The sequence below is a fragment of the Suricata suricatta genome, chromosome 5 (genome assembly GCF_006229205.1).
Source record: "Suricata suricatta isolate VVHF042 chromosome 5, meerkat_22Aug2017_6uvM2_HiC, whole genome shotgun sequence".
Lineage (NCBI taxonomy): Eukaryota > Metazoa > Chordata > Mammalia > Carnivora > Herpestidae > Suricata > Suricata suricatta.
In genome coordinates this window covers 113,060,832-113,087,344 of record NC_043704.1, presented here as the reverse complement: position 1 = coordinate 113,087,344, position 26,513 = coordinate 113,060,832, and the positions used below count along the sequence as shown (strand labels likewise).

Here is a 26,513-nt window from a genome sequence, read left to right as displayed (position 1 = left end):
GAAGTATCTTCCCCCACTCCATATGTTGCCCTTTACTTTTGTTAATTATTTCCTACATTGTGTGGAAACAATTTTGATATAGTCCCAGTAGTTTATTTTTGCTTTTATTTCTCTGGCCTCAGGAGACATATCTAAAAAAAATTGTTGCTATGGCCAACATCAGAGAGATTACTGCCTGTATTCACTTCAAGGATTTTTATGGATTCAGGTCTCACATTAGATCTTTAATCCATTTTGAGTTCATTTTTGTATATGGTGAAAGAAAGTGGTCCAGTTTCATTCTTTTGCATGCAGCTGCCCAGTTTTCCCAACATTATTTGTTGAAGACACTGTCTTTTCCCATTGTATATTCATCCCTCTTTTGACAGAGATTAATTAGCCATGTAATTGTGGGTTTATTCCTAGGTTTTCATTCTAACCCATTGAGCTATGTGTCCATTCTTATGCCAGTACCATCCCGTTTTAATTACTACTGCTTTGTAATATATCCTGAAATCTGAAATTGTGATATCTCCAGTTTTGTTTTTCTTCCTCATACTCCTTTAAGATTAAGGACCAGACTAGGGTCAGACTGAATGGTTCTTCTGTCCTTTTACCCTCAAGGCCCCACCAGTATCTCTAATGGCAGAAGCCATGAAGACAAGGACTGAAAGAAAGAAAAGTGATTCCCCCAAAGGCCTAATACAGAGTTGACAAAGCTGATGACCCTATCTCCTCTCTCCAAATACCACACTGGTCCATCTAAGCCTTTTCAGATGAGAGTGTCTTCCTAAGTAGAAGCAGGTGTCCATTGTTGATACAATGCCTATATACCAAGTCTGAAGTAGGATAGCTTACAGCCCTACTCCCTTCAAAGGAAAACAGACTTTAAACAAAGAATTGCAAAATCATGTAATAGATGTCAAGAAGAGTAAAGAGCTGGATACATAGGGGAAATGACCAACTCTAGGGTCAAGGAAGGCCACCAGAGGACATGAGACTTCTGCTGAGAACTTAAAGATGACCCAGAGTTAGACAAAAAAAAAAAAAAAAAGAAAAGAAAAGAAAAAATCATACACTAGGCAGAGAACAGACTATACGGTAATCTTACAACTCGGAGAGATCATGATGACCTGGAGGTATTTGCACTAGAAAGAAGAAAGAAATGAGGTCTTTTATCCAAAACAGTTATCCCTCCAGGGAATGGGTCAGTGAGAAGCACACAAGCAGTGTCAAGCTCCAGTCCTGAACATTCAAATGGTTATTTATCCAAGAGCACCCCACAAGCTCAAGTCCTCATTATACTTTGAGTAAATATGACTTAAATAGTTTTAACAAAAATGTTCTCTTGTTTTTCACATCTTAAAAATTTATGCTAGTAAGATGTAAGGATTGTCACTATGAGGTCTATGCATCATCAGAAGTGGTGAGCCCTAACACAACAAGTAAATCCTCCAGTAAAAGACCAGATTCAAATCCTAGCTCTGCAACTTCCTGGCTCTGACCTTAGATAGTTTGCTTAATTTTTATGAATTTCAGTTTCCTGATCCGTAATATGAAGATATCATGCCTCTCTCAAAGGGCTGTGAAGATGAACTAGAACAATACATAAACAAATTGCAGCACTATTACTATTGCTGTGAATGCTGCTATGGTTTATTATTGTACAAAGAGGGAGATGATACATTGTTTAAAGGTCAACAGAAACTGTTTTGTTTAACCCCATTATCATGCTTCATATAGCTTCACTATCTGCTTCTGCCTGAGGGAAGTGTCAAAATGTGACCTTAAGAATTGACTCTTTTTTTAAAAAAATATATAACACAGTTAAGTTTCAAAATTTGATTAAGATTCATGTCTGTGACTTTTTGCTTTTATTACACTAGGAAGAGTTTCAAAAATCCTAACCTTTAGAAATCCTCAGTAATATTTTTTTAAATGACAGGTTTTTAAAATAATTCTTTAAGAAAAACAAAGGAATACCAAAGACCATAAGCTAGCCCTGGCTACCTGAATCATGTCCTAATGCTGCCTATATCACATAGTAGTAAAATGGCTTCTAATCACGTACCAATCTCCTTTTATCAGCTAGAAAGTTCAGTCCTCTTTTAGTGGGTAAACTTTTTGGGAACTGGAAATAAATGTTGTCTCATGTAAAACAGAGGATATTCCCAAGAGCTAAGCTCTTATTAATTTTTGTTTCTCTGTTTGCTGCTTAGCACATTTGTAGCATATTATTTTCTAAATATTAAATAATAATAAGTCCCTAGAAATCCTGGAGAAGCACACCAGCAATATCCTTGCTGGGGCTGCAAGCAGTGCCTGTGCATCCCATTATTACCTCATGTGGTAACTAATTTGTATTTAGACAGTTTCCTGTCGGTGAGAATTTGTAGTTGTGTTTACGTGCAACAGGAACTGTCTACTGCACAACTTCCACCAAAATAGCTTTGTAGATTTTTTCCGTGATTCCTCCAAACCTTCTTTCACCAAGATGTGTATCATTTTGGCAGCTTTAGTCGGCTTCTGAGTTACCATTGGAAAAAATTCAAAACGTGTGCACCAAGAAAAATAACTATTTTTATGCTCATGCTACACACTTAGGTACAGAAAGACCAGGAATTGAATGGGGCATATCTCCAACTTTTTGTTCTGAAGCCAGGTTGACAGACCTTTTGGTGGGCAGCGCTTCACAGAATACCTTCCTACAAATTTCAGGATGGTTGTCTCTCCCCTATCCAAACTAGGAAGAAACAGATTGTTACTAACTACCTACAACATTATTTTTCTGCATATTTCAGGTTAGGACAGGAACCTGTTCTTGGATAGCAATGGGTACATAACAGTGTTCCTCAATAGCAATGGGCATGTAGTATGGGAACTAATCAAATATAAATTTTTCAAGAATCTATAAGGGCAAAAAAGTGAGTCATATTTCTCCTTCTCAGACATTGTTACCTGTTTAGTTGCGAGTCCCTGTTATCTACTTTGCTTGCATGTTTGTATAGAAGTTGGGTGGCACTATAAAAGGAACATAGAAAAGTATAAAATAGTGTACATGCCCCTGTATTTTGGAGATGTTATACAGTCCCTATTAGATTAAAAGGCATTGTTTTAATCTCCTAGAATAGAAGCTCATTATTTAGTAATAATATTTGTAATACAGCTAAAGTAGTGCTTTGTCCTAAATCTAATAGAATCAAATAATCACAAGGCTGAATGGAAAAGATCATTTCAGGTCAATCCCTTGCCCTCATTCAAAAGTCAGCACCTCATTAACCTCATTCTGATGCTCTTTTGCAACTTACTTGAGGGTACTTTTACTCTTGGGCACCATCTTAAATTTAACCATTTTTTAATGCTTCTTTGTTCTGATTATTGATGAAAAGGTTTAATAGTTAGCATAGTAATAACTCTAGCAGAATGTCTCATCTAACTTCCAAACAAAACACTAATCTATACATAGTCACTTATTCTTCTAAAGAATGTGAGTTGAAAATTAGGTGCAGAGGAGGAGAGCCATAAACTGTGGAAGGTCTGTTGCCCCTCTATTCAGAGCTGGTTCCTGATAGATCAGAACTGGCCACAGTTACGGTCAGACCTTAGGACACAATTGTCTATTGAAGGTCTTGAGGCTGTAGAATGCCTGGGAGCATTTCCATGATGATTTCTTTTCTCTGGGCACCCACTAACAAGCCATGTGGCCTAGATGATACTGTACTCGCTCACTAACAATGAAAAATCTTGTTAAAGTGAAAGTAGCTGCCATTTACCATTTCCTCTTGGAGTTTCACTTTTCTCATTTGGTCAGAGAAGTTCATCTTTGTAACACAGGATTTGTTCCTTCAAATGGATGATTGTGGAATGGAATACAGCTATTTTCTTAAACACTTTGGCCAGTCAATTTTATTTTTTTGTTTTCAAGTTTTTGTTTTGCTTGTTTTGGTTTGGTTTGTGTATTTTCAGTTTTTATAAATGTTATATTTGAAAATCATTGTCCTAAACTACTCTAGGTGTTTTCCTGGAGTTTATGAAGGTGGTAACTGGCAATTTTAGCTTAATTTTTTTCATAAGCCTTGGACGACGTCTATGACCAAGGCCTATGCATTTGAGTCAAGTCACTGCATTTAACAACTGAAAAGGACAGTAATACTAACTAATCAAATGTTCCCTTCTCAAAATTATGAAATTAAGGCCCAGAGATTAAATAATTCTTCTGAAGCCAACTTACAAGTTAGTCAAAACTATGACCCCTGACCTTTTGATTCCTAATTCTGGATTCCTTCTACTTCTGCCCTATCCCCTAACAATCCAATTTAGGTGCTGAATATAATTATAGAACATATTGTAATTCTTATTCCTAACTGTTGCAGGCAGAATAATGGTTCCCCAAAAAAAGTCTACATCTTAATTCCCCAGAACACCTGAATATGTAACATTACATGGCAAAGAGAGTTAGGATTGTAAATGGAATTAAGGTTGCTAAGCAGCAAAACTTAAAATAGGTAGGTTATCCTAGATTGTCCAGATAGGTCCAACATGATCACAAGGTCCTTACAAATGTTTAAGAGAGGGAGAAGAGGAGGTCAGAGTAATGTGACAGGCAGAAGACTTGAGCTGCTGCTGCTGGCCTCAAACTTAAAAGACAAGGGCAGAGAGCCAAAGAACGTGGGCAGCCTCTAAAAGCTAGAAAGAGCAAGGAACCAGATTCTCCCCTACAGCTTCTAGAAGGAAGCACCTTGATTTGTTGATGCCTTGACTTTAGCCCACTGAGACTCATGTTGGACTTCTAACTTACAGAACTGTAAAATAATTCATGTTGCTTCACACTATACTACATTTGTGGTAATTTACAACAGCCATTGAAATAAACGCACTAACAAAGTTCTGATGGTTGCTTACAGAGAAACTCTTTATTTCCACAATCTAAACTTTTAAGTTTGCTCCTCTTTCCTTTTCTTTTTAATACCACCATAAGACAGTTAAGACCTTAAGACAGTATTTGCCTTGGAGTGTCTGGTGGCTCAGTTCTTAAGCACCTGACTTTGGCTCAGGTCAGGATCTTGTGGTTTGTGAGTTTGAGCCTTGTGTTGCGCTCTGTGCTGACAGCTTAGAGCCAGCAGCCTGAAGCCTGCTTCAGATTCTGTGTCTCCCTCTCTCTCTGCCCCTCCCCTACTCATGCTCTGTCTCTCTCTCAAAATAATAATAAATAAACATTTAAATAAATTTTAATGACAGTATTTGCCTCTTGCTAAGAAGCAAATATCATTTAGTATTAATTTATTGCATTTTCCATAAACAGATACAAGTTCATTCCCAAGTTAACCAAATGAAGGAGAGACTAGGAGGGAGGTTCAGAGGATATCCTTGACATACTTCATCACAAAGCCCTTGGATGAGCCACAGGAGAAGTAGACTTTTTGATGTGTGGCTGCAATTCTCTGCATGTCAGATAAAAACATTTCAAGGCTTAACTGTGGATAATACAAGATTCTGCAAACAGCTTCTGTCCATAATATTCACAGTGCTGTGATCAAGGACTCGTAAAATGTTGTCCTCCCAGAATGTACTTTTTCCACTCAACATTAGCAAAGACAAATGAAGTCACACATATCCACACCTTCCAGCCTGCCTTGGTATAGTAGGAACTTTCACCTGAACGACGATTTATAGAAATTAGCAGGCCTCAGAAGTCTGTCACCAATTTTCATACTACTGTGCCACAGACCGTTCTTTGTTTATTTTAAACCAGCCAAGAACAGGCAAGCAGAAACTAGTTCTCTCGCCCCAGCATTTTTTGCCAAATAATAAATTTGTAGTTTATGAATATTTCTGAATTTCCACCCATCAAGACATTTTTCTCAAAACATAGAGAAAGTCCCTCAAATGACCAACTGTCTCAGTTTACCTGGGACTGACTGATCCCTAGGACCCGTGACTTTTAGTGCTAAAAGCAGGGAAGTCCTGGGGAAGGAAAACCACAGACAGGGCTCAAGTGCATACTTTTGTGCAGCAGCCCAAGGCCCTGAGCCAGGATGCTCCAGATACCAGGGGAAATCATTTTCTGAATGTAGGGTCCAAGGGCACCTAAATATGTCAAGTTTGGGCTGAGAAAGACCGTGCCTTACATGCTCTCTCCAACCATATGTTCACGCTTTGTGGTGAGCAGCTCAGTTGAAGGGCATCAGGAATAATCAGAGGACACACGGGAAACGGTATGGAAAAGCAAATGGATTACTAACGCAGTGACTCTAGGTTTTGGTATGTTCACTGGGAAATACTCATGTTCACAGGAGCATCCTCTTTGGTTTATTGCAGGGTATTGATAAACAACCTGAGATTGGTGTTAGAAGGCCAGTTTGACAGCCAGGTCCGTGCAACCGGACACAGTTATGAGAAGTACAACGCATGGGAAACGGTATGATGCGCACATGATTTAGACAGACATTGCTTTGGGAATTGAACTAAGAATGGCACATTAACCCACAAACGGTTTGCATTGGTAGATAGAGGCTTGGACTCAACAAGTCACCACTGAGAACCCAGACCTCATCTCTCGCAGCGCCATTGGAACAACATTTGAAGGACGCACTATGTATCTCCTCAAGGTAATCATTTCTAACCATGACCTTGCCATGTCTGAAGGCTTTAAATCAATGAGTTCTAACACATTAACATCTGTTACACAGACATGCTCATCCCAACATTGTTATAACTCTTTCCCTATCTATATGCCCCAGGGAATCAAACAGATTCCCCAGCTTCTTTTATCATATGTGGATTTTTTAACTCATTATTTTGATTTATTCAAAAGGAAAATGCAATAAAATAAGAGAAGTCCTATAAATTTAACCACATTCCTGTAAGCAATGTAAATGATCACCTACCTTGATGAAATTCTTCTCTCCCACATGTTGTTTGCAAATCCATTTGCTAAAGAGGTTCATAAACTTCATGTCTATCAGGCAACATTACAAAGCGTAGCAACACTTTGTTTCTGTCGTCCTCTGATGCCATTTTTGTCATGTAATTCTAATGAAGAAAATAAAAAGACAAGGAGTAAGTGGAGAGAAGAAAAATTCTTATAAGACTGGCAACAATCATGATTACTTCTAATTACTCATCCAGTTGTCTTGGTCATGTCACCTAATAATAGCAGCTGAAAATAACCTCCACGTGAGTACAATTAAGCAGCATAATCAGCATCTTCTGAAAAATATGAGCTTGTCAAGCTTAATAAAAATAATAAACAGCCATGTAAGCCTTCAGTTCAAACATTGTATCTAGAGGCAAGAATATACTATGCTAGAATTGTGCTTTAATTTAATCATGGGACATATTTCTTGCTGCTGTCAAGTTTCATCTGTTGAATCCAAAGCCCAGACGGGTTACGAATGTTAACCCCTGAATGTGACGAATCAGTATTTCCCTTTTCCTTTGCTTGCAATAGGTTGGCAAAACTGGACCAAATAAGCCTGCCATTTTCATGGACTGTGGTTTCCATGCCAGAGAGTGGATTTCCCCTGCCTTTTGCCAATGGTTTGTGAGAGAGGTCAGTATATAGAATGATTTTTGGCTGAGAGAAGTAGAAAATATTTTTTTATTTAATTAAAAAATTTGATTTCTTATAACCTAGCTATACTAATAATAGTAATAACAGGAAAACTCATAATTCCAAGTTCTCATTTTTAGGGAAACTTTATAAGGTAAGATTTTAAGTTTTTTTTAATTTTTTTAAGTTTATTTATTTATTTTGAGAGAGAGTGCACAGAGAAGGGACAGAGAAAGAGATAAGGAGAGCGAGAGGGAGAGACAGAATCCCAAGCAGGCTCCACACTGCCAGCACAGAGCCCTATGCAGGGCTTCAACTCACAAACCAAACGTGAGGTCATGACCCGAGCCAAAGTTGGACACTTAACCGACTGAGCCACCCAGGCACCCCAGTAAGATTTTAAAACAGTTACAAAATTTTATTTATTTAAAATTGACTCATCAGAACTTTCTCACCCATCTTCAGTGGAGAGACTAACTAGGAGTATAATGGATAGGTCATTTAAAAGTAAATGATTGTGTGATAAAGCCCTAGTTTCATCATTATCTCTTAGACAATAGAGAAAGTTTCCTATACTTCAGGAAAGAAAAAATGAATAGTGGTTCCTATTCTAAAGGATATTATTTTTCATTCCTTGTAATTCTAATGATAAGATATATGTGAAAGCCCTTTAACTGAACGTTTTAAAAATCCACGAGTCCATATTGATATAAATAAATTATTCAATAAATAAATAAAAGGGAAAGAAGGAACAGCTCTTTCTTAAATAAGAATTACAACTAATGGATATAGAAAGAATAAACAAAATAGAAAATTACCACAGTAATATTCATTTCATGAAAATCTATGTATAGATGCAAAAATTAGTGAGTAAAAGTTTAAAGACAAACAGGACATTTGCAGTCTCAAAGTATCTCCCCAAAAATATGTATTAAATTACAAAGACAAAGTTTAGAGTAGAGAAACAGCAGAAACTATTTAACCAAACAGTGATCAAGGTTAATGTCACTGGTAACATCACCAACACAAGACAAAATCAATAACACATACCACTGGGTATTATGTACTGAAAAGACACATTGTCTTTATGGTACTCTTCCTAAAAGTACATAACCTTCCTCTAATCATAAAAAAAAGAAAAAGTTGAGACAAACCCAAACTGAAGTAACCAGACCAGTACTCTTCAACAGTGTCAAAGTCACAGAAGACAAAGACAGACTGAGGAACTCTCACAGAGAAGAGGGGATGAAGGAAACATGACAACCAGCACAATGTGGATCATAGAACAGAAAAAGGATAATAGTGGAAAAGCTGGTGAACTCTAAATAAAACCTATGGTTCCACTTACATTATTGCATCAATGTTAATTCCCTCACTTTGATCACTGCACCATGATTAGGTTAGAGGATAACATTAGAAGAGGCTGAGTAAAGGGCACATGGGAATACCTTGCATTTGCAACTCTTCTCTAAATCTAAAATTATTTCAAAATTAAAGTGTAAAATATTGAAGTGCTTCTAAAATTAAGAATATTATTATATACAACATACCATCTTTTGTGTAAAACACTTATGTATATGTTTGTCATGGTCTTAGTTCCTAGACATGTTATGTATCTGACTGTCACCATTTAACTTCAATGGATATCTCACTATCTGCCCTCTGGAAGGGAAAAACTTTTGTCATTACTTTGGTTATCTCCAAGATTATACCAGTAAAAAGAACATGATTCTATAGCTCCTCCAACCTAAAAATCACATATTTTGTCATGTGTTTTTATAATGAATATACACATATAAGTCATGAAAGGTATATTGAAATTATTAATAAATAGAAGCCTTAAATATTTTAAAATCTACTTGAGAAAGCCTAGGGAAGAGTTGAATTTAAGTTTAATATGACACTAGAGCTGGGGAACTATGACTAAAAGAACATAATAATGACTATGAGGTCCTTCATTCACAGAGGAAGGTCCACATTGCTTAGCAGGGGTATCCAGTCCCTTAACAGGGCTCCCTTCTCAGTGCAGAGGAGTAAGAAGGAGACGTCCATCATTATACAGGCTGTGGTGAGAGCCCCCCGAAACCTGTCAGTGCGAGCTCGTTTCAGAAAGGGAGGCTTCCTCATTCTTCTTCCTTATTGGACAGTCTCTATAGTGAGACTACCTACAGAAGGCTTCACAAAGCTTAAATAAATTTCTAGATGATATCAGAAACATGCATAGCCACCCACAGACATTCCTTCCTTACTAAAAATAGGTCTTACCCTCATATCCCACTTACTTTGGAAAAAATTTATTGCAGTCACTATTGGAAGGTGAAATTGTTTTTTAATAGTTTTTAGTTTTATTAAATCTTTGTTCATCTTTAAAGGGAACAGTTAAATAAATAATTATGTGAGATATATATGGATGTAATAGAGTATCCTGGAAACAGAGAAGAATTGAAACTATTTTAATCAAGACTATGGGAAATATTTTGCTAATTACCTTTTAAATATTACTAATATCTACATCAATAGGTAGATATTATTACCAAAGTCAACATTCATACAGTCTATGTAAATTTTAGCAGCATCATGCAGTCCATTTTTCCATGAAATTCTCTTCCTAATTCATACATAGGCTATTCGCACCTATGGACGTGAGATCCACATGACAGAACTTCTCAACAAGTTAGACTTCTATGTCTTGCCTGTGTTCAATATTGATGGCTACATCTACACCTGGACCAAGGTATATGAACCAATACTGAGAGGGGCTGATTAAATTAAAACCAACCCACTTTCTATTATACTTGACCTAACCACACAATCCACTTTCAGAACCGAATGTGGAGAAAGACTCGCTCCACCCAGGCTGGTACCAGCTGCATTGGCACAGACCCCAACAGAAATTTTGATGCTGGTTGGTGCAGTAAGTATCTGGCTGACCATTCTGCATGCATCTGATGAAAAGCAGGGGAGGAAAAAATCACACAGGAAAACAAAACAGTGTCTAAAATGAGAAAAAATGTAAAGTTTTACATTTTAGAATTCTAACTTTCTGAAAACACAGACAATAAACAGTTTATTTATTCATTAAAAAAATGTAGTGTACTCTACTGTGTTCCCAGATGTGTTGGATGCTGGAAACACAAGGCTGACCGATCCAGACAGAATTCTACTACATTGAAATGTATACTCTAGAGGAGACAGTCATTAAATAATTATTTAAATAAAAGTGTGATATTATTACAATTTTGTGATTCGACTGTCAGAAAATGATTACATGTGATAAGAAAATTTCTCATGTATATTAGTTTCACCCTTACACTATATTGGGATTGCAGTGTATTACTACACAAAGACACACTGATGTTTTCACATGCAACTTTTTACCCCATTAGCTTAAAAGTATATCACCCTAATCTCACGACTAAATATATGTGCATGCTTTATAATAGATACACACATGATCATGAGGGTGCCTGTAAAAACAGCTTTTCTTTTTAAGTTTATTTATTTATTTTGAGAAAGAGAGAGCATGAGCATGGGGAGGGACAGAGAAAGAGGAGAGAGAGAATCCCCAAGCAGGCTCTGCATTGTCAGCACTGAGCTCAACGTGGGGCTTCATCTTACAAACCAGAACAATGAAATCATGGCTGGGCCAAAACTAAGAGTCAGGCACTCAATCAACAGAGCCACCCAGGAGCCTCAAAAACAGCTTATTTTTAACTCTCTAATTCAAAAGTTTGAAACATGCCTTGTAAGAACTTTAGTAGGTGACTATTCCATTAATATTTGTTTTTCCAGAAGTCGGAGCCTCTCGAAAGCCCTGTGACGACACTTACTGTGGACCCGCTGCCGAGTCTGAAAAAGAGACCAAGGCACTGGCTAATTTCATCCGCAGCAACCTCTCTTCCATCAAAGCATATCTGACAATCCACTCATACTCCCAGATGATGCTCTATCCTTACTCCTATGATTATAAACTCACAGAGAACAATGCTGAGTTGGTAAGTAGTTGTGGCAGTAAATAAGGTATTTCACTGTTGAGATTTTTTTTAAATCCTATTTCTGAGAAAAAATTATAAAAACAATTTCTAAAAGTTCCATTATTAATTTTTGGTAGTAGAAGCAAAAACAAAACAAAAACAAAAAACAAAAACTTGAATTGGCTGATAAATGGCTAAAAGAGATATGATTTTTGATGGGGTAAACAGTTCCCAATATGTTAAACCAGTTTAATCACTAATTTTCAAAATGACAATAGGTACACTTACTCCTGCTTCACCAAAATTCTAACTCACATGATGACTTCAGATGCATCTGAGATCATCAACAAGATTGCTTCATCTCACACAAATAAGAAAGTCAATTCTGTCAAGTTGTCTTGAGCTGGATTTGACATGGGCAGAGCGTGGCAGATGTCGTTAGGAATTTGGCACATTTGGTTGATATTGGGTTAAGTGATAAGATCCTAAAATTGCTTATTTCACTGTTTGATTAGATGAGACACACAAGTAAAGCAATCAATAAACAAATGGTATGAATGAGTCCTTACTAGATATAGGAAATAATGCAAAAAAATAAGTATCTATGATTCAAAAAAACTAGCAATCTTGTTAGAGAATCATGACATAACCACATGAAAAGTTAAATAAGAATTCTATAGCATTCACATTAACAAATATCACATATCAATGCATAGTTTTTTTAAATCATCAGGTTTGAATCCTTTAAACAATATTTTCTAATTTATGAAACATCTGGCTGCCATAAGTTGGGACCAATGACCTTAAAAGAACAAGTATAAGATTTAAAGCATTTGAAGTATGCCAAAAAAAAAAAAAAAAAAAAAAAAAGAAGTGTTCCACTTAGACAATGACATAGATATTTGGCTTACCTAAATGCATAAATTTGAAGACCCAGTGACTTTAACAACTGGAAATTGTTGTTTTGTACTTTCAGCCTTTCAGAGACCAAATAAAACGTAATAATATAAATATTTTGTGAAGAGCGAAACAGAAAAATAACTCAGCCTCTTAGAAAATTGATAGCTAATAGTTGGCCTGGTCCTTTTCATTAAAAAAAAATGCTATTTTTCAAAAAGCTTCCCATTTTCCCTATCCACAGCCAAAAAAACAAAGGAAAACATCATTAGTTGGAACCATTAACTATTTCAGTTTTCCAATTATGCTCCATCTGTGAAGTGTTCCCAGTGGGCACACACAGTCCTGCTCTCCCAGAGATGGGTGTGGTCAGATTCTCATTTCAATCCCAGATTTCAGTCCCAGAGGAAAGAAGGTGGGGCTATGTTGTTTGCTTTATTCATGCGAATATGTCTAAAATTGCACCACATCAGAAAAGGAAAAGACAAAGCCATAGAAAATATGACAATAATCAATATATCCAGTTTGCTCAATATATCTAGTTTTAAACCCAAATTCTAAAAGACTAATGCTAACAGAAAAATTTTAAAGTGTTCTTTGGAAATGAGCTGCTTTACAAAGCGTCAATACCTTTTCTTATTTGGGGAATAAGTTAATTCTAATTAACAAAGAAGTGGAATAAACAGAATTATATCTAGTAAAATATTCATAATCTATTCTCAAAAATATAAACCATAAAATAATCTTATGTTGGATGTTTAATTTTATATCACAAAACCAATAAATTCAAGAAAAGGTACATGCTACTTCTTACCCTTTCTGAGCATAAGACAGGTGGCTAAACTGCAAATTTAATTGTACTTATATCACAGTAATTGATTTAAAAGTTACTTTAATTTCCAATAATTTTTTCTATGATTAAGCTTTTGCCTAGCATCTTAAAAGAAATATTTAATTGCCACTAGTAAAATCTAAGGTGCATGTTAATGTATTTGATTCATTGGGAATCTGAACTTAGTCCAGCACCCCAAAGTCACTTAAATCTTTCAAATAACTGGGAACCTTTCCATCGTTTCTTTATTTTACATAATTCCAATTCACTAACTTCTTAAACACATTCTGCTAGAGCAACTCATATCTGTAGTGTTAATGAGCATATACATATAGCCAAAAGAGACTCTGAGTCTCTCATAAAGAAAAATATTGGCTTTTTCATGGTTTTTGGTTGTAAGGAGGCTATTAAGAACAAAAAGTAGAAGTCCTGATCTGGGCACAATAAATGTTCTATCCAAATCTAGTGCTTTTATATTAATTCTCAGCTAGAAAAAAATGTGATCCCACTGTAGAAAACTAAAGGCAGAGAAAGCTTAATAAGAATTATTGGCATACCACATTATAAACAATTCAGAATTTCTTAAAGTAATACAAAGTGGACTTTGTCTTACACAGAATTGAGCACATAGATATAGATATGATTCTTATTTATCTTCACACTTATAAAACTTACAAGATTATATTTGTAGCACCAAAAAAAAAAAATGCTTCAAGGAGAGTAAGATGGTAAACTGAAGGAAATTACCAGCCCCTAGACTAGAATTCTCAGCCTAAATTTAGGACACACAGCAATCTTTGATATTTGAGTTGTGATAAAAATGTCCGTGGCTTTGTTTCTGGAAGATCTTATGTGTGACTGGCTGACAATTCTTCACACCTCATGAGCTAAGCCATGTCATGAGACAACTTTCAGAGAATGCAAAAGACCAGTGAAGTAAAAGAACAGGAGAAGTAATAGCATGAATTACAAAGAAAGCTACCAAAACACAGGTCTGCAGCTGATCAGTAAGATATATGAAGAATCATAAAAACACCTTACATGCATAATGCTTTTCCAGCTGCTAACTGCTTTTACACATACTACATTATTTAAAGAAAGAATACAAGGACACTATGAGTTTCCAATGGCTTCATACACTATCCAGTTCCTCCGTGTTGACTTATTAAATATGAAGCTATCACTATCTTCAAAGGAAGTTTTAAGGCCCACAAAAAGAATATAATTACATTTCCAAAACTTTACGAGATAATGAAATACTGAATCATATGACCTCTTTATTGTCAAAGTAAATAAAAACTAGGAGACTTAATTGAAAAGCCTCCCAAACCTTTCCATATCTTTGCATTTATTGAGCAGGGAAGAAGCTCCAAATCTTTGGTCCACCTTCCCCTCAAAAGGACCTACATGGCACTATTAATAATAATAATTGTTATTATTACCATAATACCATTTTTAAGCCCAAAAGCAGGAACCCAGAATCACAACTGGTGAACTAAGTATCTTGACCTGTTCCCCAGACTGGCCAGATTGGAAGCTGATATGCACACACAAAGGTGCTGATCCAGAACATACCTGTCGCACCACATGTTCTACATTAGAAGCATGGAACTTGAGAGCTGGAAATCTTGGAATTTCTCTGGTTCTGCTTTCTCATTTCCAGCTGAAATAATGAAGGTCTTGCTAAGCCAACACCAATAGTAGAGACAGTCTTGGGCCTAGAGCTATTGGATCCTGAAGGACTTCTCAGATTGTCCCAATTTCCAAGATACCAACACATTATTTATGTGGCCATGTTCTACATTGGTAGCCCATGTAACCGTTTTGCAGAACATTCACCAAACAATCCTTCATCCCACAAACACATTATTACCTCCATCCCTGGACACTGCTAAGGATTTACACTGGTCAGCTTAGGTGCCTAGCTTCTCAGGGCCCAGTCTTCATGCTTCTGGCCCACACTTCCAGGGGCATATACTCTCTAGCAAGAAGAAAGTTGACAGTCTTTCTGAATCATTCCTAAAGCCTAACACGTTCCAGTCCAGTGCCATCTCACTACCTCTTAATTAAAGTTTTAGTTAAAGCTATCAAGACAGAAATCCACTGCTCTACCCAAGCATGTGAGCACAAAGCAAGACTATGATTAGAGATAAACATAAAAATCAGAGGGAAGAAATGTTGTTATTAGAAGGTGGATAATTCCAGGCCCATGTGCATACCCCATCACAGCTGTCCCCATGTCCCTGCATAATAACAAGAGTAACAAGGACATAGTCCCACTGTCAGGCAGGCTACTGGCAGCTAAGGCAGACCAAGACCTGAGGCAGGAAATATTCACTCCAGGTATTTTCTCAGAATTTTCAAATTTCATTTATTATACAAAAAAAAAGATGATAACTGCAGAATTTATTTAATTAGAGAAACTGGTTGTTGCTTTATCAGTATATACTTTAAGGGACTTCTTGGACTTCTTGGCCTGTTAAAATTCTCCTGCAGGGGCCTGGTCAGTACATGGCTCATCAGGTAATGACCAGAAATTTCACTGAGTACCTATTAAGTAAACCTCAAGTTTACCTCAGCGTAAACCATGGTTTTTGCTATTATGAACATCAGATCTTACTGAAATGTTAAGACTCAGATATCAGAAACCATACAAGAGAAGTACAGAATTCAGAGTTTCAAACTAAGCACAACAGTAGTAATTCAAGGCAGGAAAATGGTAATATGTGGTAAAGCTACTCAATGAAAGTTATAGAAAGGAAAAACCATCAATTCTGGGCCTTGAAGGATGGGCAGGGTTTGGTTGACAGAGGACAGAAGAGAGCATTTTTGCCAAAGAGCCAACAAAGGTGCAAGAAGGCAACTGAGCAATGGGGAGGGAAGAAGGATCAGCCTGTTCCAAGTGTCCCTGTGAAGGAAGAGCAGCAGTGAGGCAGGGAGATTACGGAGCGGCTTACATGTCAGAATGAGTCCGGGGTCATGGCCGGCCCTGGAGCCAGTAACCTGGTAAATATGACTGCCAGGTCAGATTAGAACACTCAGTTAGATTTGAATTTCAGAGAAATAACAACTTGTAGTGTACGTATCTTCCAAATATTGCAGACTTATACTGAAAAAGTATCCCCTCTTTATCTGAAATTTAAATTGACCTGGGCATTCTGTATTTTTTGCTAAATCTGACAACCCTGCTAGCAAAGCGGTGTTTCAGCAGCACTGACCCAGCAGCAGTGTTTAGGAGACACTGTACTCTGATCAGCAAAGACAGGTATTCAAGAACCTTCAAACTGGTTTCCTCCTTTTTAATTTTGTCTCTAAAATACACTTGTGTTTACCATAATTATGTCTTTTATCTGACTTCCCTTGAAACTAGTTTTCCACCTCCCCGACCCCCTAGGAGACATTTGGCAATGTTGGAGACACATTTTTGGTTGTCACAACTGTGGGAGTCCTACAGGCATCTCGTGGGGAGAGGCCAGAGGACGCCGATAAACATCCCACAGTGCACAGGACAGCCCCCGCAACAAAGAATTCTCCAGCCCACATGTCAGGAGTGCTGAGGTTGAGAAACCCAGCTTTAACACTGAGATAAGGACAGAGTCACATTCCTGGCTAGCGGCCCCTGGCTTTCGCCCTGCTCGCAAACAGTTTACAGCGTTCTGCAAATCTGAAGCGCAAAAGATACAGTACATTCTCATTATACTGCATCTATTTTTTAATATTTATTTGGCAGTACCACCTACACACACACACACACACACACACACACACACACACATTGTCTAGACTTTCCAACTTCAGCTGACTCACGCTTCACATTTTCCTTGAATTTTAAAAAGCTGAAAAATATGTATGTAGATCAGCCAAAGAAGAAAACTGCTTTACAGCAGTGAGAGGTTTCCCACTCTCCCCATGAGCTCTGCCAAGGTGGGCAGGCCCTGCTCTCCGGAGCCAAGCCTTTCCCTTAACTCCTTGCCTTTCTCTAATCGCAGGCTTTGCCACCAGAGCCTGCACTTGTTTACCCTCCTATTTTTCTCAGAAACATACTTGTTTTTTCAAGTCCCAAAGGCCTTCTCCTCAGTGCCTGCCTGTGGGCCTTGCAGGCTTCTCCTCTTGCATCAAAATTGTGAAACTTAAATTCCTCATTGGTCCCTTGGTGTAAGTTACCCATTATCACAGAACAGAAGGAAGGAAACGGCAGTTAAAGATCATTTTGATGCTTCCATTATCACATGTATTCACCCAGAGGAATAATTAAACTCGGAACTTCAAGTTAGAAACCAAGTTCTGAGGAAAATTTCCTTCGACTTGGCTTATACCCCATTGTCGGTTTGGAACCTTTGTTTTCTTGTACTATAATAACGGACCAGTGGAAGATTAGAAGAGGCAGCCCCCCACCTCCCATGACTCTCGCTGGCGATGGAGACCATGAGCACAGCCATGAGACAGGGGCCTCCTGATCACACGTGATCTGGGAACGCAGGTCAGTGGGAAAGAACACCCTGGCCTTATTCATCTTACCAGCCCCCTGGAGCTCAGAGTCTGAGAAACATTACACTAGTTGGTCTTTTGTCTCTTGGGCTTTGAGTTAGATGTGACATTTTAGACTCTCTCTCTGTCTTTTGCTCTATGACCAAGGCCTCTTTTTAAGAAAACAGGTGACAAAAGAGAACATGCATAAGACATGGTAGGAAACTCATATCTAAGGATTAATAAAGGCTAGCATGTTTGGCCTTGACTGAAAGCAAAGTTTTCTCTGAGGCTGATTTATATTTAGCTTCCTTCTGTTCTTTACAATTGGTAAAACCAGCTCCAGCAACACTTCTTTTGAAGTATTCGAAGGCCACAAGGAGAAGTGAAAAAGAGCACAGGATTTAAAGCAAGAAGAACCTAGCTCAAGTCAGCCACTTATGGGGCTGCATGCCCTTGGGAAAGTTCTTTTATCCTCTCTGAGTTTCAGTTCTTTTATCTGTAAAATGGGGATAAAAATATCTAGCTCTTATCAAGAGCTCTTTGTAAAGTCTAAGGTTTTATGTAAATGTTAGTTCTTATTTTGAACCCATTGAGCAAGGATGTTAAGATGTCCCTCAAATGACAGGTTGTAAAGAAAGTGTCTTTAATTGGAGTTTCAAGATGTGGATCATGCTTTCTGATGTGCTATTGCTTCTGCGGGTCTTTCGTCAGCTGTCTTAGTCCCTTTTTACAGAAATGTACAAGGGAAAGGAGTTACCACTCTATCATTTTAGCAAATGCAGGAATTATCTCTCTTTTACCATTCCCGGCTGGGGTCAGTCACCCAGCTTGGTTAGAACATTCCCACTGAGCGTCCTGCCCCACGTGGCATTCCATTTTGCTAGAAAATTCTATGCTGATGAAATGTGGACAGATAGTGTTGGGAAGATAAATGAGTAACATTTGTGAAAGTATTTGAACTCTTCAAAAGAAAAGATCCACACTGATTCCAGGGATTTTTGTTAAGATCATTGGAATTTAAAATATGATATTTTGGTCAATTAATGTCTGCTCTGAATTTTTTTTTTGTCTCTTAGCTTTGGAGAGGCTGAGAGAGAGGGTCCACAGACTTCATTTTTTTAAATTAATAGAAATAAGAGAAATGCACAGCAGAAGTCATTGTGTGACCAACCCATCAACTATCACTACATGGTGCCACCACCCTCCCCACACACATCCCCAGTCTCCACCCACATACGTCACAGCCTTTACAGAGCTCAGCGTCCTGCACACCCACCCAAATCGGGCCCACCTGTAAGGCCCCAAAGTCCTAGGATAAGATTCAATCAACCAACCATGTGCTAGATGCTATACAATCTGCTGCAGATACAAAATAAACAGCCAAGAATCCCTTCCCACAGGGAGCTTGCCTGGGGGGACAAACAGATGGGAAAAAAAAAAACCTCATTACAGAATAGAGTGACAGGAACTCTGATGGGGTGTGAGGTTTCACAAAGGAGTAGGGGGAATGCTCCCTAAAAGAGTTAGGGGGAACTTCACAAAGGTGACACTAAAACTGAATCTGGAAGGACAACAGTAATTCTCCACAAAAACCAAGATGAGAAGAGGATTTCAACAAAGGGAGAAGCATACCCATTGTGATGTGGGTAAGAAGAGGCAGGCACAGGCACACTGGGAAGTAGCTCGGGGAAACCTGACTCAGAGGGAACAGGAATGCACACGAAGGGATGCAGACTGAGAGAGAGGGGAGGGACTAGCTCGCACTCTTTATGCCAAGAAAGGAGGCTGGACTTCAACAGAAGGTGAGAAAGCCACTGAAAGATGTGGTGATGAGGTGACTCTCAGAAGATGAGTGATGAGTAGGAATCAAGAGGTTAGAGCAACTGAGGACAAGGAGAGCACAGGCGGACACAGACAGGAGGTTCCTGCCTTGTGCGCCAGTGACAGGAACAAATTAGCAGCCTTTTTAAACTAACATCAATCTTAGATGCTGCGGTCAGAACAAAGGCAGAGCAACTGCTTCCAGAAGATGCTTACAAAGTCTAGAAAGCACTTGGTGATTATCACTTTGAGGAAAGGCAAACTGAACATTTTTATGTGGCCCTAATGATAGTTATGACTAAATGGTAAGTTGATAAGTCAAAAAAGATAACAGATCACAAGCTGGCCCCTTTGGTTTTGTCAGATAACTCAAATATAATGTTACACCAATAACCTTATTAAGAGACTTGAAGGTCAACAGGCACGCAGGAGTTTAATAGATAATGACAATGACCTTCTTCTCTTAAATCCCCTCTAGTCTTTGTAACTGTTCATGTTTGGAACTAATCCCAAAGAATCATACTTCTTTGTTTCTCCAGCTTTATTGAGATATAATTGATGTATAACACTGTATCAGTTTAAGGGGTACAGTGTGTTGAATTGATACACCTATACTTTGGGAAATGTTCACCACATTAGCTAACACATCCTTTACTTCATACAACTACAATTGTGTTGCTGTTGCTGTTTTGTTGTTTTGTTGTTATGGTGAGAACATTAAAGCTCTACTCTCACAACAGTCTTCAAGTACAATACAGTGCTGTTAATCATAGTCATAATGCTGCACCTTAGACCCTGAGGACTTATTAGAAGTCCTCCACCTTCTCTAACTAAAAGTATCTTTATTTTTAGTATCCCTAACTAAAAGTAATAATTCAAGGCTTAAAGGTGGGGATATAAAAACCCAGAACAGATGAAAAGCCTAAGAAAGGTAACTAGGAAAGGAATAAGAGTTCTTTAGGATCAGAGGTTCTGACTTACAGAAAACTAATTACAGATATCTTCAGATGGATGCAAGTTAAGGAAATTATAGAATAGTACAAAATATACTATTTACTTACCAAAAAGAAATTAGTACCTCACCATGTTTCACATCTCTAAAAGTGGGTTTCAAATCTTTTCTGAGTCTTATGCAATTGTTAATAGATTATTCTCATTTCCTGTAGAGAGAAGACTGGCTCTAGTGTGTTGGTCAGAATGAGATTAAACAACAGGACTATAGGTTTAGATCACCACAGTGAAAGATTCCACACAGTAAGAGAAAGCCCATATTAGTTTACCAGATTGGGGAAAAAAGGGAAGTAAAACCCTACAATTTTCAAGTTACTGTCCCAGAAGTCTGAAGACAATAAATTAGTTCCAAGAAATTGACTACATCATTTCAGTGGACCAGACCAGAAAATTATGATGCCTATTTTATAATTCTTTTTAAATTTTCTAATTTACCATTCAGTTGAGAAAGCATTAGCAATTTAGGGGCTGGAACCTTTAAGTTTTATAGCCATGCCCTCATCAGTGTGACATAAGATACCACTAAACTGGTTTTGATATTAGAACAAGGACTAAGGGAAGTTGCTACTTTGTAATACTCGGAGTACTTTGATTTCATCACCAACCTCACAGCTTTCCAAGCATATGTACGAGACATAATTATGATGCCAAGTTCTGAAATATAGCTAGTTTCATAACCAGAATGAATTGCGGCTAATTCTCCTGTGGTAAACAATCAGATTCTCAAATCTGTATTCCCAACACAGCCACGTCAGACCTTACTTTTCAAGTGATTCGTTTAAATATGCAGGATATCCCTGGATGTTAGGGAGTCGGCCCACAGGGAGGGCTGGGGGGACCGAGCCCTCGTCCTTGAGGCGCTGGGTGCGGGCGAGCAGAAAAGCAGTGGATCTTTCAAGAGAATGATGTTGCTTCTAAAAAAATACACAGAAGTTAATACTTGCCATTTTTTTTTTAATTCTGGAATTCAATGCTGTTCATTTTGAAATAGAGTAGATGTTGTCTAATTCTTCAGTCTAAAAAGTCTTCGAAGCTGGAACCACCCTCATCCCTGCAACTGCCAATTCCTAAGTATTTCTGTTCTGGGAGTGATCACTGTATTGAACATCCAATCATTCATACGTGTAGTTTTTAACACTCCTGTCCCAGCTCATATAATCCTATTTTAGCTTGACTTTATAACCTACCACGTCTCAAGGTAGTTTGGTTTGGTTTGGTCTGGTTCGTGGGGCTACTCTGAATGTACTGGATGTTTGTGAGTCTGCCTCAACTAAGCAGACAAGCTCTTGTGCACCAGGGAGAGCTCCTTGCCTCCAGCTGCTCTCTTACAAGCACCAGAGGCCATGTAGATGTGCAGACGCACCCTGAGACGTAGTCTAGCTCTGAACACACAGTGACATTTTACTGTACCAATGGATGTGACATGTGGGACAGTTACAGATCGCTATAGCCTCATTTCACTAACCTGAACTCGGGTTTTAAAAAGAAAAGTTTAACAAGTCTAAATAAGAACACCTGGGGGGAAAGACGCACTAACTTCTATGTAAATAAAAAAGAAAGGAAAAGATTGTCCTCTGATCAAAACAGAAGCTTTTGCTGGTTACTGCAACAATGATTTGAAATAAACATAAGGGCCTAATTCTCAAATAAGAGGGCAAGAAGAGTGCTAACTGTCCTCCGAGTTCCAACAAATAGTTCCTGGACAACCACGAAGTGGTAAGCCTTGGCCTGGACCCTGAAGACATGGCGATAAAAGACAGAAAAAGTCACTGAGAACCCAGAGGCCAGCAAAGTGTTGCCACAATATGACACGACCTGTGTGGAACAGAGGGAAGCTCAGAGTGAGTGCCTGGAGAGGGTGTGAGGAAAGACACCCTCACACATGAATGACTTGGATCATATGGCTAGGTCAGCGAAACAATCAGAATGGGCACTGAGTAAGTAGAAAACTAACCCAAAGTGTGTCTTATGTCTCTTCACTGTCTTAAAAATAATGTACAGATACTTGTTTGTTTGTCACTGTGTGCTTTCACTTAATTACTAACTGCTGGTTCTTTTGCAGAATGCCCTGGCTAAAGCTGCTGTAAGAGAACTTGCCACACTGCATGGCACCAAGTACACATATGGCCCAGGAGCTACAACAATCTGTGAGTCTTGGCTTCAGAATTGTGCAGAGAGACCGCATGCCTAAAATGGCGACAAATGGTTCCCAGAGACTTTCCTTAGATCATTTAAAGCATGTGGCTTTTGCCTGGCAGTGAATTTTTTATACAACGTGTCATCAGTTTTCTGTTTGGAAAAAAATATCCCTTTCAACCCACGAAAACATTTGCTCTATAGAAACATCTATTGAGCTCTCACTACTGTGTGCCTGCCGGCACTAGGTGCTAGGGAAGAAAGGAAGGATGGAGAGAAGGCAAGAGAGGAGGAGCCAGGGAAGGAGAGGGACCAGCACGGTCTTCTAAGAGCCCACAGGAGAGAAGCAGGAAAACTAAATACACAGGTGGTCAGGGCTATGAGAGGGGATGTGCAGGGAAGGAGCACCCACTAGGACCAAAGAGCCCACCCCATGGAGTCAGGGATGCCTCCCCAGGAGAACAACACAGAAGCTTTACCTGGAAGGAAAACTGCTGGAGAGAAGCAGAAGGAGTGTTTTTCTGACTAAACAGATTGCAGGTGCAAGGGCTAATTCAGGTTCAGGCCCCTTTTCAGGGATAGATGTCAGCCCCTCTGACCAGTCACTCGGTGTGCAAGAGCAAGGGACCAGAGACACACAGCAAGAGGGCTCGTCAGGGCTGGACCCCAGAGTACAGATTTCACTTAGATACTACAGAGTTTAAGTTTCACGAGGAAGGCACATCCTGCAGTCCCCATTCTCCATTTCTTCTTATATTTTCCTTTGCCTTTACATGACTTCTTTTTGCCCCAGATCTGAAAGAACTAAAAATACAAGGGAAAAGGGCCATTGCTGTCATCACAGGACCTCCTGGGCAGCTGGAGAGGCTCCAATCCCGGGTTGTTGTTGTCTTTTAAGTTTTATGTGAAATACAGTTCTCTGTACTCGTGGCCTTTTCAACTGCTCTGAGTCACGTGGGGTATACTGTTTTCTTACGGGGCTCCAACAGAAATAGCCCACTTGGTCATATACTGTAAACTTCTTGCATGTTTTATTCAGTTCCTTTTCCATTATACCATAAATCTTGGAGGGCACAAATCACACCTTTCCTCCATCCTAGCACCTCCACCCTGCAGCCCGTGGGCTGCTGCCCAGTGAGGGTTGTACTGCTGTTGACTGAATAAACAGATCAAAGAATGAATCAGTGAAGTAATAAACAAACAACTAAACAAATGAACTAGTGACTGAATAAATACAAAGTCCATGTGGCAGTAACATCATAACGGTTACTGAATGAATAACTGAATAAATGCCCAATCTGTGCCAGACCACATGCTAGACCCTGAGAAAACAAAAATAAAGACACAGCCCCGCCCTCAAGATGCTCCAGTTTCATCATTCAGCACTGCTTCCTCGGGGTTTGGAGTTCTCACCTGTCACCAGTCCTCATGGAGCTCACCTTATTTTCCCAGGACACATTCTTTTCCCAGAAACTACAGATATTTTGTAAACAAATTACATATGCTATAGTTTGCCATAGCATAAAAAAGTACACTGAGAAGTTTATAATATAAATTATATTTGTTTATATTTATATTATATTATGTGGGGTATTAGACACATCATTCCCACTAATTAAGTTTAAAGGTAAGACGGGGCTGATTTTTTAAAACACCCCCCATGTCTTGTATAATGCAGTTTTCCATAATAGTTTGCCCTGTAAAACAGTTGTGATTACAGAAGAAAGATGGTGTGGTGTGTGTGTGTGGTTTTTTTTTTATTTCTTTCCTGGATTTTAAGTTTTTGGGTTTTTTGTTTTTCTGTTTTTCTGCTGTTTGTACATTGCAGATCCCGCTGCTGGGGGCTCTGACGACTGGGCTTACGACCAAGGAATCAAATATGCCTTTACCTTCGAACTCCGGGATAAAGGCAGATACGGCTTTGTCCTCCCTGAATCTCAGATTCGGCCGACCTGCGAGGAAACGATGCTGGCCATCAAGCATGTTGCCGCATACGTCCTGGAACATCCGTACTAGCAGAAAACGCTGACAGCCTTATTTCCAAGCGCCCACACTTCGTTTAGTTTCTATCCTGAATTCTTATTTTTGTTTCTCCGGATATTTTCCAGATTCTAATCTTTCCTTTACACTTCTGGGTCTATTAAACTACTTCAATCTTTTAATACTGAAAATAATAAAAGTGAATCTATTATGATTAGAAGCCTGACAGATTGCCAACTTCTTTAGAAAAAGGAAATGATGTGAACAATGACTAACCAAGCCATACAAGTGTGCTGACGTGGATCAGCCATGTAGGAGTTAAAGTCCTTGGGGCATCTGCCAACTCTAGCAGACTGCAGGTACACACAGGTTATAATGGGAGCTTCTAAGAAAGGAGAAACATAAGAGGAAAGCTAGGAAAACTCAGCTGGGTGAATGATCCCATCTTGGTTTAGTTTTCATCTCAGTTCATTTATTTTTTTTAAGTTATTTATTTTGAGAGAGAGAGAGAGAAAGAGAGACACTATCTCAAGCAGGCTCCACACTGCCAGCATGGAGCCCGACGTGGGGCTCAATCTCATGAACCATGAGATCATGACCTGAGCCAAAACCAAGAGTCAGACTCTTAACCAACTGAGCCACCCAGGCGCCCCTCAGCTCATTTACTTTAAGAACTGTCTACTGCATGCCAAACACTTTGCTAAGCAATCAGGGACAGAGCAATGAAAAAGGAAGATATTTCTGCCTTCAATGGACATTTGAGAAGACAGACATTAAATAATTAGCTATTTAACTATTTAATAATTCATGATTTAATGTGCATTAAGCAAGTAAGTGCTGGACAAATTACATAAAAAGAACATATTAAAGGTCTATCTCCCTGATGTGGGAGATAAAGCTCTCTCAGGGAGAGCTGGAACTTGAAGAATAAGTCACAATTAGGGGCACCTGGGTGGCTCACTCAGTTAAGCATCCAGCTTCAGCTCAGGTCATGATCTCACAGTTCATGGGTTCAAGCCCCACATCGGGCTCTGTGCTGACAGCTCAGAGCCGGGAGCCTGTCTTTGGATTCTGTATCTCCTTCTCTCTCTGACTCTCCCCTGTTCACGCTGTCTCTCTCTGTCTCTCAAAAATAAAATAAAATAAATTTTTTTTAAAAAGTCACAATTAGCTGGAGGAAGAGAATGCCTCTTCTAAGCCCTGTGACTATTCAATGTGTAAGAAGAAAGTCGGAGAAGGAGGAACCTAGAGAGAGGAAAGAAGGCTTGTGTAGGGGCTTAGGAGTGAAGTACAGCAAAGAGGTTAAGGATTTGGAAAACCAGTCTATGAACAATGAGAATCCATTAAAAACAGTAGGTTGCAAATGACATGACCAGAGTTTTTAAAACACCCACCAGCTAAGGTGTGGAAAACAGGTTGGAAGTAATACAAGAGGGTGGTCAGGAACCCTGGGTACACCTGTCAGGCCTTAAACCAAAGAGGCAAAAAACTATTCCATGATTTGAAGTTTTCCAGAATTATAACTGAACATGGTAATGTTAGACAGTATTACACAAAGTTCAAATTTTAAAATATAATAGGCTATTTAGTTACAATTTGCAGGCATCTCTTAATTTATAATCTACTTTTCTATGAGTTCACTGTTTTCTGTATGGATTCAAGTAAAATAGGATTCCATGTCTGGTAAAATGTATTAAAATATGTTTGCTGTTCTATTCAAAACAAGAATCCTTTGAAGTCCCCAGGGTTTGTTTGGAAGTTGTCAAGCCAATGAATGATTAATTGCATTAATTGTCCACTAGGTGGTAGCAGTGCTGCTGCTACAATTTGTCCAGGAATCATCTGCAAAATAATTTAGTAA

General features: G+C 38.6%; 1 protein-coding gene across 1 annotated transcript in view; it reads left to right on the top strand.

Annotated features, from left to right (window-relative positions):
* Positions 1 to 24,878, top strand: part of CPB1 (carboxypeptidase B1) — a 33,284-nt gene extending 8,406 nt beyond the window's left edge. Inside the window, exons 4-11 of the mRNA XM_029940088.1 lie at positions 6,298 to 6,397; positions 6,486 to 6,587; positions 7,430 to 7,531; positions 10,155 to 10,265; positions 10,355 to 10,445; positions 11,324 to 11,526; positions 22,599 to 22,683; positions 24,501 to 24,878. Of these exons, the coding sequence (XP_029795948.1) occupies positions 6,298 to 6,397; positions 6,486 to 6,587; positions 7,430 to 7,531; positions 10,155 to 10,265; positions 10,355 to 10,445; positions 11,324 to 11,526; positions 22,599 to 22,683; positions 24,501 to 24,688 (982 nt within the window). The 3' untranslated portion in view covers positions 24,689 to 24,878. The remainder of the gene's footprint in view (positions 1 to 6,297; positions 6,398 to 6,485; positions 6,588 to 7,429; positions 7,532 to 10,154; positions 10,266 to 10,354; positions 10,446 to 11,323; positions 11,527 to 22,598; positions 22,684 to 24,500) is intronic.
* Positions 24,879 to 26,513: the final 1,635 nt, after the last annotated feature.